The sequence below is a fragment of the Salvelinus fontinalis genome, chromosome 3 (assembly GCF_029448725.1).
Source record: "Salvelinus fontinalis isolate EN_2023a chromosome 3, ASM2944872v1, whole genome shotgun sequence".
Classification (NCBI taxonomy): Eukaryota; Metazoa; Chordata; class Actinopteri; order Salmoniformes; family Salmonidae; genus Salvelinus; species Salvelinus fontinalis.
Genome location: NC_074667.1, coordinates 40,380,320 through 40,394,808, shown reverse-complemented (window position 1 = coordinate 40,394,808; position 14,489 = coordinate 40,380,320). Strand labels below are relative to the sequence as shown.

The 14,489-nt window shown below is 43.5% G+C and overlaps 1 protein-coding gene across 1 annotated transcript in view; it reads left to right on the top strand.

The window, feature by feature from the left end:
- The first annotated feature begins 2,448 nt into the window (after window positions 1-2,448).
- LOC129847940 (receptor tyrosine-protein kinase erbB-3-like) overlaps window positions 2,449-14,489 on the top strand; it is a 32,422-nt gene continuing 20,381 nt past the window's right edge. Inside the window, exon 1 of the mRNA XM_055915524.1 lies at window positions 2,449-2,918. Coding sequence (XP_055771499.1) covers window positions 2,834-2,918 — 85 coding nt within the window. The 5' untranslated portion in view covers window positions 2,449-2,833. The remainder of the gene's footprint in view (window positions 2,919-14,489) is intronic.

The window sequence follows — 14,489 nt, the reverse complement described above, 5'->3', positions numbered from 1 at the left end:
ATGTGGCAATGCCACAAATAGGAACATTTGGGGTCTTTCGGGTGTTTAGTTACAAAAAAAGTCTTAAAATGATCATTATCATTCTAAAACTAGATTTGTCACATGCTTAAGTGCAGGTGATTTAACCCAAAATACTTTGTTCAGTGTTATTCATTACAGTTTTCTCAATCGCGTACATTTCTTGGAAAAACGTTGTCGACAAAACACAACAAGAACTCTGTGGCCTTTTGCAAAACAGTAAATGCACATTCAAAATGTAGTTGTCTTCTCAAAACATGAATAAATTAATCAAAACTATATTATACCGTCAAAATTGTAAATACATTCATAAAAAGAACACAGCTGCCTGCAAAACAACGAACACAACCATTTTTATCTCTTGAGTCCAAGCACACAAAACTGAAAGTTAGTCTGTCTTTTAACAATTCCAATAGATCAATACATGTTCTTTGCTGTCACTAAATCATGATGATCAAAAGTGGAAGTACATCTATGCAAAGGTGCAGCATTATGGGCAAGAAATGGGCCTCCTTTTATGCATATTTCTCCAAACAAATCAAATTGTATTCCTGATAAAAAGTCTAATAAAAAATGTGCACATGGTATGCAGGATTTATTCAACAGCATCATCACAATCAAATTCCATATATAAAATACATTGTCTGATTTGCTCATAGTTTTGTTGACTTTCCATTGGCATACAGAAACACAATCCACAATAGAAATAAGGAAAGGTGAATACATTAAAGAAACAACTTATATGAATGTATAGGCCTCAATCCACACCAAAGCGCAGCTCTATAATGGAAAGTCACAATGTTGGAGATTATGACACCTTTGCGTGTCCGCAATATTGTAAAAATCCTAGAAATTAGACAGTCCTCATTGACTAGATCTTTCCCTATATTGTATGACACTGATGGGGTGATTTAGAACACAATTACACTTCAGATGAAAACAATTTGTTAATATTCTGTGAACAAAACACTTCTTGTGTTCACTGATTACATTTGTATTTAAAGTTTCGCAAAAGGGGTTGTTCTGAGATACGCAACTCGAGCAAGAAAATTATCCCAAGTTCGATAAATGTATTTGAGCATTTGGTCATTGCTGTTCTGCTATTGATAAGTATCAACACAGATCCCAAAAATTCTTTCACGTGATTGAGAAAAACTGTAATCAGTGCCTGTCTGGTCAATCACTGACTCAGACAGACACACACGCACACATGCACACACAGACTGGAGCTACAGGCAGAGCCAGTTTCAGTAGAGCAGTTGTTTAGCTGGCTCACCCACTCAGACAGACTGTGTTTGCATAAAGCTCAAGTGACTAGTCAAAGAGAGGAGATTATGTTGTTCTTTGTCTTGCCAAACCAGAAATTTGCCTCAATTTGAGGTTTGTACCCCTTGTGTGTGTGTGTGTGTGTGTGTGTGTGTGTGTGTGTGTGTGTGTGTGTGTGTGTGTGTGTGTGTGTGTGTGTGTGTGTGTGTGTGTGTGTGTGTGTGTGTGAATGAGAAGTCTAAATACATGTACCATTTTTTTCATTAAATAACCACTATGATGACGGTAGGAACTATAAAGAGTCTATTCATCTACAGTTCCTGTTCCACTACTAGGATAACATCATCAGTTCATTAGCCTACTGTCCGTCACAGAATACCAAATTTGAATAGTTGAATTCATGCCCGAATATTGATGTACTTTTCACACTGAGAAAAACACAAAACAAAATGAAACATTTAATATAAAATGTGATATTTTGTTTCAGTGACGCAGACAAGAGAATGCAAGAATGTTTGGCCCGTCTGTGCGTGCGCTTGTAAGGGTTCAGAAGTCAATTTGATCCGTTGACAATGTGGTCATTGTGATAGCTCTGGTCCAGCACCCTTCAAAGAAAGACTGATTAACCAGTCCAAGATACCGAGGTACAATACAGCCCTTCATGGGGAACAGCGGTGCAATGTAACTCTCAACAAGCAGCCATTTGTCAATGGTGGGCTTACATTAGCCCGGATAAGGTCTCCCTGCGAGAAGCCAGGATGCCCAAATGATGTTGAGTCTATTGTGTGTGGTTCATCATATTTTACTGGTAGGGCTTCAAGATTGTCTACAAGTTATTTCTTCAAATAATTTAGGTATAGAATTATGTAGGGATTTCTAAATATATCTCAGAAATCAGAAATCAGATTCAAAAATGATCTTGATTTATCATACAGTACTAGCATGACTAATATACCTAATATAAGCAAATGAAAAATGAGCTTTATTTACTACGAAGGATTGTTCTATAATAATCCATTTGTGGCAAGTGCTACTATTGTAGACTTGATTTATGCAGACTGTTGTAGAGTAGCCTACAGAAAGCGCATCTGCCTCTGATAGGTTCAACGACCAGTATGTGGTCCAATCAGTGACTAGTGATGATTTTGCACATCAGAGGTTGAACGATTGTAAACTCTGTGTCAAACCGATGAACACTTGCCTTTATCCTTTTCATAGCGTGTACTTTTGTCAATACTCTTAACGTTTTTCTGTCAATTAAAGGAATGTATTAACCAATGGGACTCTGCTGAGTAGCTTTCTGCCTCACATAAACATTTCAAGAGGACTCTTCAGTCGACTTTAAATGGACTTACTTTAACTGTTCTTCTCTTTGGGATACTGTACATAGCAGGGGATACGTTCGAAGACTTCACCTGTAGATTTGGACTTTTATTCAAAGGATTTCGTAGCCTAACAATTCCTGAGCAGTCGGATAATAGTAGAGTTTAGTCGATATTGTACATCTCTCCGAGCTCGTAATGTTTGATACATTTTGTCGACTGTCCGAATGAGGATGACAGGTCTCCGGCAGGTGCTCGCGCTGTGCGTCACGCTAACATGGCTCCAGTTTACCTGCGCTCAAACCCAAGAAGGTAGGTTCCGTGTCTGTATTGCGCTCGCCATCAAATTAAGTAGGCTGCAATGTCTTTCAAATTATTTCCTAATCCCCCGATTTTATGAGCCATTATGTTTTCTATTTGACTTTAACCACAAAAATTGTACTTGGGCAAATAGTTTAATTTATGCCCAAAGTATGTTGCCTATTATTTTGTCAATAATCCCACTTTTAGGCCCAGGAAGTTTAACACCACTAAAAATATACATTGCTTACGAAATGTTGTTATAGGCAAAAGAAAGAGTCAACAGTGTTTAGTGGCACTAGTGCCCATATGTCCTATATGTTTTTCTCACTGTGTTAATTTACAATCAAGCTACATGCTGTAGTGTTTTTATTTTATTTTAGCAGTGACCAATCCCACAGAGTTGTGTACATAAAAGAGTCAATGGTGCATCTCTTGTGCTCACCTAAATCAGTGCTGTCAATCTGACCATAGGGACAAAACCAGTTTCGTATGTGCAGAACCTGTTTGCTGTGCGTCAGCCAACTTGCAGAACAGAGTGTGCCTATGTGTTTGTGTCTATTGTCTCTGTGCTTCTTTTGTATGTTATCGCTCTCCATGCAAGCTGCTAACAAAAAAACAGCTCCTCCCTAGAAATGGCTATTTTGTCTTTCTGTCTTTCTCACTTTGCACCTCTTTACATTTTTAACCCCAGTGTTCATATGATATGGTCAAGAGCTTAAAAAAATAGCTACTCATTAATAACAAGCTTCTTGGAAACTTGTCAAATCTGTGAGGTGTATCCATAGTGAGTCAGGTATGATTGTATAGCCTCCATGTTAGAGTGAAGTGTTGTGATTTGAATCTGAACTTTGGCTCTGTACTGATGTCATCTGGCCTTAGGTAAATAAGGTGGTGCAGTGCAGGAGGAAAACAAAGTCAACAACAGGTCAGGAGGCAGTTGATAGTCAGACTGAGCCTCTGGCATCAGTGAAGGATAATAGGCAGAAGTAAATATACTCATACATGTCACGCAACTGAGGAAATATAATTAATGTAGATTTTGATCTGCATCAAATCAGTACTTTATTTCCTCTGCTAGCACACTAGGTCTATACCTATTTCAATGTATTCTCTAGAGATCTATAACCCCTTATCAATATGTGGTAAACAATTTGACAAATGTTGTAAATATGTGGTAAACAGTGAATTCATTGAAGGTAAATGATGCATGGATCATATTTATTACAAGTTAATAAATGGTTTATTACACAATGGACCAGAGTTGCATCTGCATGTGCCCCAATTATTATAAGCAGTTAAATAACTCACACTTTATTTATTGAGGGACAGCTGGTCCAACATTGCAGCTATGGGGTGAAGACAGTTTTTCTCCTATCCTAAAATTGATCAAAATTTAATTTAATGAAATATAATTTCAATTTGATTGATTGATTGATTGGTTGTTTGATTATTTGTCCTATACGTGACCATGGGCAACTGGTCAGGCAGTGGTTTGTTTTCTTAGCCGTTGAAGATGTGGCACAGAGCTCTAGATTACAAGGCCCTATAAAAGCACTGTGTGCCATGAACTCATATCAGGGGTCAGAGATAACGATAACAGCCATGCCATAAAAATGTACCAATCACAGCCCTTTCTCAGGCATCTCTGAAGCTTGGATTGTCCTCAATCTCTTCAAACTTGTTTTTCTTCACCCGGAACTGTGTTTGTATGTGTACAGTGTGTGCTTGTGCATGTGTGTGTGTATGTGTGCGCGTGTGTGTGGTGTGTGTTTTAAGATTTGACACTGGAGCATATTTATCCGCATCAAATCATTATTGTTATGTGATACATGTTGTTTTCAAATGTTGATGATTGAGTGATTTCTGATAAAGATTCATTATGGCATACCGTAATGATATTATGATGCATGCACACCTTTGTAAGATGTGGATTGTTTTTTGGTTAATAAAAACAAACCATTTACCAGATCTTCAGGTTTAATTCTACAGATGTTGGAGTCATGTCTGTGAAATAGAGAGGTAGGAAACCTGGGTTATTTTCATATATTGGTCTCCCAGACTAGTGCAGTGCATGGCCACTGTAGAGGAACAGCATAAACCAGTGAATGTTTGCTGAACAAAGTTAATTGCACTCAATCACTTTTTATGATTTCATTGGTTTCAATATGTATTAATAGCTTAGATTGTATGTCTTTCTTTGTAATTGCACAATACTTATCCAAACGTTGTACCCATTACAGTTAATATTTCAAAAGTTTATTTCCAAAGATTTTAGATGAGGGTTTTGCTGCGAAACGCTATACACTGAGTATACAAAACATTAAGAACACCTGCTCTTTCAATGGCATAGACTGACCAGGTGAATCCAGGTGAAAGTTAGGATCCCTTATTGATGTCACTTGTTAAATCCACTTAAATCAGTGTAGATGAAGGGGAGGAAACAGGTTAAAGAATGATTTTTAATCCTTGAGACAATTGAGACATGGATTGTGTATGTGTGCCATTCAGAGGGTGAATGGGCAAGACAAAATATTTAAATGCCTTTAAACAGGGTATGGTAGTAGGTGCCAGTCGCACCGGTTTGAATGTGTCAAGAACTGCAAAGTTGCTAGGTTTTTCACGCTCAACAGTTTCCCATGTGTATCAAGAATGGTCCATCATTCAAAGGGCATCTAGTCAACTTGACACAACTGTGGGAACCATTGGAGTTAACAGGGGCCAGCATCCCTGTGGAATGCTTTCAACACTTTGTAGAGTCCATGCCCCGACGAATTGAGGATGTTGTGAGGGCAAAAAGGGGGGTGCAACTCAATATTAGGAAGGTGTTCCTAATGTTTGGTATACTCAGTGTACATCCATTATTAAGCTGGAATGGAATGTTCGTATCCTGTATATTTAACATAGAAATTCAACCCATCATGAATCTAACCTCTAATGGTATAGTGTTTGGTTAGACTTAGGCCCTATCCCTATGGCACCCTATTCCCTATATAGTGCACTACTTTTGACCAGAGCCCAGATCTCATATTACTGTATTGATAATTTTTTAAATATATTTTTTATTATTGATATCAAATGTATCATTTGTTCAGTTGTTATTACAAATGTAATTATTTGTCACATTTGACTGTGTAAATCCTTGAATGCTACTTTTTCTTCTGAGAATGAGGCGAATATATCTTGTTTTGCAGGGCGGCAGGGTAGCCTAGTGGTTAGAGCGTTGGACTAGTAACCGGAAGGTTGCAAGTTCAAATCCCCGAGCTGACAAGGTACAAATCTGTCGTTCTGCCCCTGAACAGGCAGTTAACCCACTGTTCCTAGGCCGTCATTGAAAATAAGAATTTGTTCTTAACTGACTTGCCTAGTTGAATAAAGGTAAAAAAAAAATAAAAAAAATAAATAAATAAAAAAATGTGGTTGTTTGTATCTCTGAAATGAAACCATCCAGTGATAGATTTCAAATAAATACATGTCTGTTACTGAACAACCCCGTGCCATGATTAGATGTGGAAAAAACACACCAATCTCTTTGGTAAATTCTTTAATCCAAAAAAGCTAATTTACCAACATTTCTGAAAATGGATATATAGCATTTTGGAAAGAAACTCTTTATTTACTCTTTTCATTTATCACAGAAGTATTTTTTATCACAGAAAGTATTCCTAAGCTAAGCATTATTACAATATCAATGGACCTGAAGGATTATACCCTGTGGGAAGTGAACAATAGCAATATAAAATGTGCCTTATAAAATAAATGTGACATAGTATGTGTTAATATGCTTTGATGTGTGTGTTGATCCTTCTGCTCTGTGTGTGTATGTGTGTGTGTGTGTGTGTGTGTGAGTCAGTGTGTGTGTCAGTGTGTGTGTGCTGAACATACATCTCAGTGAGGCGTGTATGTGAGAATAGACCTCTAAGGTATGCAGTAATCTGTTGGCGTCCTGAGCCAAGTTTCTGTTTACCTCATCCACCGTTTCTATCGCTTTATAGAAATTGTTTATCTCCTCCTACCTCCATTCTTTCTTTTCTTTCCCTCCCTTTTCTTTCCCTCCCTTTTCAGAAACAGCTGAATGAAAATGACAACTAAACCTGATCCAGAACTGAGAAATGTTTTCTAGTGTGTTAGGTTACTGTCTATGGCAGTAATGTGTTTTAGTGTGTTAGGTTGCTGTCTATGGAAATGGACAATGACACCACTATCTAGCCTTGACTGCATATGCAACAGAGGAAAATAGTCAGGAGAAAATGGAAAAGAGGTATAGAGTCTAGGAAAATATCTTCATTATGAGAGAGAGAGGGAGAGAGAGAGAGAGAGAGAGAGAGAGCGAGAGAGAGCGAGAGAGAGCGAGAGAGAGAGAGAGAGAGAGAGAGAGAGAGAGAGAGAGAGAGAGAGAGAGAGAGAGAGAGAGAGAGAGAGAGAGAGGAGCTTCTATATCAGAACCCTGGGGCCCTGTGCATGCTCCTAAATGTCGACTGCATGAACTTTCCAAAAATCATTGAAAGGTCATGATGTTTTGACTACAGTCGACTGCAAGTTTCTGCAGCTGCTCTTCACCAACTTCATCCTGCAGTCATCACCTGCATTGTGGGAGGCTCTATTGTCAAGCAATCATTAGAGTGTTTTTGTTCGACCCATACAAACGTGACTAAAGACATGACTTAAACAGGAAGCAATTGGCCACGATTTATGTGTACTGTAGATATACAGTGCATTTGGAAAGTACTCAGACCCCTTGACATTTTTATTCTCCACTAGCATAGAATACAGCGGGTGTAACGATACAGTGAAATGCTTACTTCCAGCTCTTCCTCAACAGTGCAGAATAAATGTGAAGTAGCAAAACTATCATTATAAACTGAGCGGTTTGAGCCCTAAATGCTGATTGGCTGACAGCCATGGTATAGGAGACCGTATATCATGGGTATGACAAAACATGTATTTGAACTGCTCTAATTACATTGGTAACCAGTTTATAATAGTTTTGCTACTGTATATTGTATATTTAAGCAATAAGGCCCGCGGGGGTGTGGTATATGGCCAATATACCAGGGCTAAGGGCTGTCGAATGGTTGCTGAATCGAATTCCCGAGCAGGTAAAAATCTGTCGTTCTGCCCCTGAGCAAGGCAGTTAACCCACTGTTCCCCGGGCACCAAAGACGTGGATGTCGATTAAAGCAGCCCCCCGCACCTCTCTGATTCAGAGTGGTTGGGTTAAATGCGGAAGACACATTTCAGTTGAAGGCATTTAGTTGTATAACTGACTAGGTATCCCCCTTTCCCCTTTCTTATCCACGACGCTATGCGGGCCTTATTGCTTAAATATACAATATACAAAGTAGATTAATAAAAGTAATACAAATAGTAAGAAAATAACAAGAGCACAATAGTCGATTTAAAAAAACAAGGTAATACAATATATAATATAGGAGACAAAAAGTGACAATTTTTTACAAACAATGTGAAACAGTGTACAGGAACACTGTGGAGGTAGATAACGTGGCTGAACAGCATCTGATGACCTTCTTTGTGTACAATTATTGTGCTTGCATACACATTAATGTTTGTCTGGTGATTGTACACTTTCGTGATTTTGTTTGCCTGGGTGTACATGTGCAGGTGCACAGGACTATTTCTCAACAGGTAATTGAACTGGTTGAGTGTCAACAGCTCTAAGCCATCCACTGATAGCAGTGACCCAGCTCAGGCTTCTCCCAGTGCTTAATCTAGGTGGGGCAGTGATAAGATGGTTCGCAGTGGGCAATGTACACATAAGAACATAATTACAATCTAATGATAATTACAATTCCAAGGCCCAAACGTGTCTACACTGCACAAAGTCCATGGCCCAATTTGAGCTGAACAGAGCTCCTACAGTACACATGCTTAAATGACACTCTCTTGTGTTGTAACTTGTACACCTGGCATCTAGCTGGTGATTCGTTATATAAAAATGTCTGTTCCTTGTTTATTACACGTTTATTACACACATGCAATCTCACAATGGCAGGCTGCACATATGCAAGTGCTGGGCAAGAGCAAAATGTGCAACCTTGTGGGTGTCCAGGACCAAGATAGAAGAGCACTGGTCTAATGTAGCATGCTGCTAGGTATACTTAGAAAAAAGGTGCTATCTGGAACCGAGAACGGTTCTTCGGTTGTCCCCATAGGAGAACCCTTTGAAGAACCATTTTTTGATTCAAGGCAGAACCCTGTTGGGTTCCATGTCAAACTATTTCCACGGACGGTTCCAAACTCAGCAAAAATAAACGTCCTCTCACTGTCAACTGCGTTTATTTTCAGCAAACTTAACATTTGTAAATATTTGCATGAACAAAACAAGATTCAACAACTGAGACATAAACTGAACAAGTTCCACAGACATGTGACTAACAGAAATTGAATAATGTGTCCCTGAACCTTGTGAGGGGGGGGGGGGGGATCAAAATCAAAAGTAACAGTCAGTATCTGGTGTGGGACCATGACGGGACCTACACCTCCAAATCGATCCCGCTCCAGAGTACCGGCCTCAGTGTAGCGCTCATTCCTTCGACGATAAACCCAAATCCGACCATCACCCCTAGAGACAAAACCTCGACTCGTCAGTGAAGAGCACTTTTTGCCAGTCCTGTCTGGTCCAGCGACAGTGGGTTTGTGCCTATAGGCGACATTGTTGCCGGTGATGTCTGGTGAGGACCTGCCTTACAACAGGCCTACAAGCCCTCAGTCCAGCCTCTCAGCCTATTGCGGACAGTCTGAGCACTGATGGAGGGATTGTGCGTTCCTGTTGTAACTCGGGCAGTTGTTGTTGCCATCCTGTACCTGTCCAGCAGGTGTGATGTTTGGATGTACCGATCCTGTGCAGGTGTTGTTACACGTGGTCTGCCACAGCGAGGACGATCAGCTGTCTGTCCTGTCTCCCTGTAGCGTTGTCTTAGGCGTCTCACAGTACGGACATTGCAATTTATTGCCCTGACCACATTTACAGTCCTCATGCCTCCTTGCAGCATGCCTAAGGCACGTTCATGCAGATGAGCAGGGACCCTGGGCATCTTTCTTTTGGTGATTTTCAGAGTCAGTAGAAAGGCCTCTTTAGTGTTCTAAGTTTTCATAACTGTGACCTTAATTGCCTACCGTCTGTAAGCTGTGTGTTTCCTAACGACCGTTCCACAGGTGCATGTTCATTAATTGTTTATGGTTCATTGAACAAGCATGGGAAACAGTGTTTAAATCCTTTACAATGAAGATCTGTGAAGTTATTTGGATTTTTACTAATTATCTTTGAAAGACAGGGTCCTGAAAAAGGAACGTTTCTTTTTTTGCTGAGTTTACATGGATCCCGAAAGAGTTCTACCTGGAGCCAAAAAGGGTTCTCCTATGGGGACAACCAAAGAACCCTGTTGGAACCCTTTTCTCTAAGAGTGTAGTGTTCAGGAATTTCCATAGACCCTCTACCCAGGTAGAGTCAGTGTGCTCTGTCTGACTGCGATTGATGTCCAAGTGTGTCCAAATTCCTCTAGACTAGCACCTGTGACCCTCTCTCTCTTGCTCCTTCACAAACACAATAAAGTAGCTGCTATCTCTGCTTTATGATGGCTGGGCCTGCTCATTGGACTGTTATCACACGCTATACGTTACTCTCTCCAGAATCACCTTCTAGCTTTTACTGGTTGTTATTCCCTGTGTGAATCTAATGAACTAGTACATGTTAACACGTTCGGTGGTCATGTCTATGTGACTCCTCAGAGTCTCCAGATTTAATGCTGAACATGTATTTCGATCATTGTGAGAGCACAAGAACACAGCACATAGACAACATATGAGAGCACACGAACTTGAAAACATTGTCCCGCCCTGATCTATTTCACCTGTCTTGTGCTTGTCTCCTCCCCCCACCAGGTGTCTCGCATTTGTTCCATTATCTCCTGTGTATTCATACCGGTGGTTTTTGTTTGTCTGTTGCCAGTTCGTCTTGTCTCGTCAAGCCTACCACCATGTTTTTCCATACTCCTGTTTTTCTAGTCCTCCCGGTTCCGACCTTTTCTGCCTGCTCTGACCCTGAGCCCACCTGCCATACCATTCTGCCTGCCCTGACCTCGAGCCTGCCTGCCGTTCTGTACCCATCTGACTCTGACCTGGTTTACAAACTTCTGCCTGTCCTCGACCTGCCTCTTTCCTGCCCCTTGTCTATTAATAATTACCAGAGACTCAAACCATCTGCCTCCTGTCCCTCGTTATAGTACGAACTGGCCATGACGGACCCAGCGGACCAGCTCCGCAACACTGTCTCCCTGCATGGAGCCACCATTGGAAGACATGAGGATCTACTCCAGAATCTTATGGATGGACTCCATACTTTGGCGGAACGCCATGACCAGGGCTTCAACTCATTACTGGAGCAATTCCGTGGACTATCTATCAGGCAGCATGCCACAACGGAGACCTCCCAGACGCTCAGTAATCCCCCTACCAGTGGTGATTTTTGTCTAGCCTACCCCGGCTTCCCAAGAACCCGCTTACCTCATCTGGAGCGCTATGCTGGGGATCCTGGAACCTGCCAGGCGTTTCTTTCTCAGTGCTCCCTCATCTTTGAGCTGCAGCCCTCTTCGTTTCCTTCAGATCGTTCGAAGAAAGCGTATCTCATAACACTGATGTCTGGAACAGCGCACAGGGGTTTGGGAGCAACAATCCACCATTTGCCTTCGTCTGCAGGATTTTGTGGCAGATGTGAGGAAGGTGTTCGATTCTCCGTTGACCGGGAGAGGTGACCCGAAAGCTACTTCTACTACGTCAAGACTCCCGTAGTGTGGCAGACTACGTGGTAGACTTTCGCACGTTGGCTGCCGAGAGTGCCTGGAACCCGGAGTCCCTGTTTGACACCTTCCTTCATCGATTATCTGAGGAGATTTAAGACGAGCTCGCAGCTCGGGTGTTAACCTTGGACCTCAACTCCCTCATAGCCTTAACCATAAGAATTGTTGGGCGCCTATGGGAATGCAGGAGGGAGGGGAGGTCTGTTCTCGTCCACACTCGCTCTCGAACGGCTGCTTTCTCTCCTCCGAAGGAACCCGGATGTCCCCGACGCCTGCATTCCCGAGAGGATCCGATGTCACCCGAGCCCCCTCGGAAATCGTCAGGGACGGGCGACTCGTTTACTCCAGAGCCTATGCAACTGGGCAGGGCTAGATTGTCGTCTAACGAATGATTACGCAGGATGAGCTACAACAGTTGCAGTTGTATTGTGGTGCTACAGGGCGTTACATATCCACCTGTCCAGTAAAATACCAGGCTCATCAGTAGGTACGAGTACGCTGGTGGGCCATACTGGGAGTCTTCTAACTCCTATTACTCGTACTCCTTTCCATGTTATCCTGCTGTGGGGTGACCGGTCTAAATCTCTCCGGATGCTCATTCACTCTGGGGCTGACGAGAGCTTCATGGACGCTACTCTAGTATCTGAGCTGGGTATCTCCACACAACTCCTCTACGTTCCCATGGACGCCAGAGCACTGGACGACGCTTCATTCGGGGCTACAGCACCCTGGCTTCTCCCCTCTCTGCACTCACTTCTTCTAAGGTGCCGTTCACATGGTCCCCAGCTGCCGACACTGTTTTTTTGGATCTCAAGCATCGTTTCACCACAGCCCATCCTCATCCATCCGGACTCATCCCATCAGTTCGTGGTGGAGGTTGAAGCCTTGGATGTTGGAGTGGGGGTCGTTCTGTCCCAACGTTCGGCACAGGACCAAAAGTTGCACCCCTGCGCTTTCCTTTCTCATCGCCTGAATTCTGCTGAGAGGAACTATGACATTGGTAATCGAGAGCTTCTTGCAGTCAAGATGGCGCTGGAGGAGTGGAAGCATTGGCTTAATGGGGCAGAACACACATTCTTAGTTTGGACCGACACTAAGAATCTTGAATATGTCCGCATCGCCAAACAACCTCAACTCTAGACAGGCTCGTTGGGCTCTGTTATTCGCTCGGTTTAACTTTACCATCACCTACCGCCCTGGGTCCAAGAATGTTAAGCCTGATGCTCTCTCCCGCCTGTACAGTTCTGTGGCTATACAATCAGACCCAGAGATCATCCTCCCTACCTCCTGTCTCACTGCTACACTTGTCTCGTGAATCAAGAGCCTGGTCCACAAGGTGCACCAGGCAGGGGGCATGGCTAACCGGATGTTCGTCCCTGATTCGGCCCGGTCCTGAATGGGCCCATTCCTCGAAGCTTACCTGTCATCTCGGCTCCCGCCGGACCCTGGCTTTCATCCAATAACGTTTCATCCTACAGCGGTTGCCACCTGCACAGTGCCTAATCTATAGACTTCCTGTCGACATGGTCTCCGATCGTGGTCCTCAGTTCCGTCACGATTCTGGAAGGCGTTCTGCACCCTCATTGGGTCGGCGGCCAGCCTGTCCTCAGTCCAACGGCCAGTCAGAGCGTTCCAAACAGGACCTGGAGACGACACTTCAGTGACTCGTCTCGGCCAATCCCACCACCTGGAGCCAGCAACTCGTGTGGGTTGAACATCATACCCTGCTCGGCCACTGGGCTCTCGCCTTTCGAGTGTTCCCTGGGTTACTAGCCTCCGCTCTTCCCAGAGCAAGAGGAAGAGGTCAGCATGCCCTCAACCCAGATGTTCGCCCATCGCTGTCGGCATACCTGGAAGAGAGCCCGGTCCGCTCTTCTTAAGACCACCTCCAGGTATCGGCGACAGGCGGATCACCACCGGACCCCAGTCTTGGGCAGAGGGTATGGCTCTCCACTCGGGATCTGCCCCTCAGAGTGGAATCCCATAAACCTTCCCCCCGCTTTATCGGCCCCTTTCCCATCTCTTAAATCCTTAGTCCCACTGCTGTCCGTCTTCTGTTGCCCCGCACCCTCCGTATACATCCCACATTTCATGTGTCTAAGATTAAACCTCTGTCTCACAGCCCTATGTCTCCTGTTTCCCGATCCCCCCCCCCCCCCCCCGCCCATCTCATTGATGGCCTTCCGGCATACAAGGTGAGACGCCTCCTGAGTGTTCAACTTCGGGCAGGGGTTTCCAGAACCTGGTTGACTGGGAGGGTAATGGCCCGGAGAAGAGGTGCTGGGTCCCCGCTAAGAACATCCTGGACCTGGCCCTCATCGCTGACTTTTACTGCCAGCATCCCGGTCAACCAGGCATGCGCCCGGGTAGGATGCCAGGTGGCGCCCCTAGAGGTGGGGATGCTGTCACACCCTGATCTGTTTCACCTGTCTTATGCTTGTGTCCATCCCCCACCAGGTGTCTCCCATTTGTACACCACCAGGTGTCTCCCCTGTGTATTTATACCTGTGGTTTCTGTTTGTCTGTTGCCAGTTCGTCTTGTCTCGTCAAGCCTACCAGCGTGTTTTTCTGTACTCCTGTTTTTCTAGTGCTCCCGGTTTCGACCTTTTCTGCCTGCCCTGACTCTGAGCCCGCCTGCCGTCCTGTACCCATCTGACTCTGACCTGGTTTACGAACTATTGCTTGTCCTCGACCTGCCTTTTGCCTGCCCCTTGTCTATTAATAAATACCAGAGAGTCAAACCATCTGCCTCCTGTGTCTGCATTTG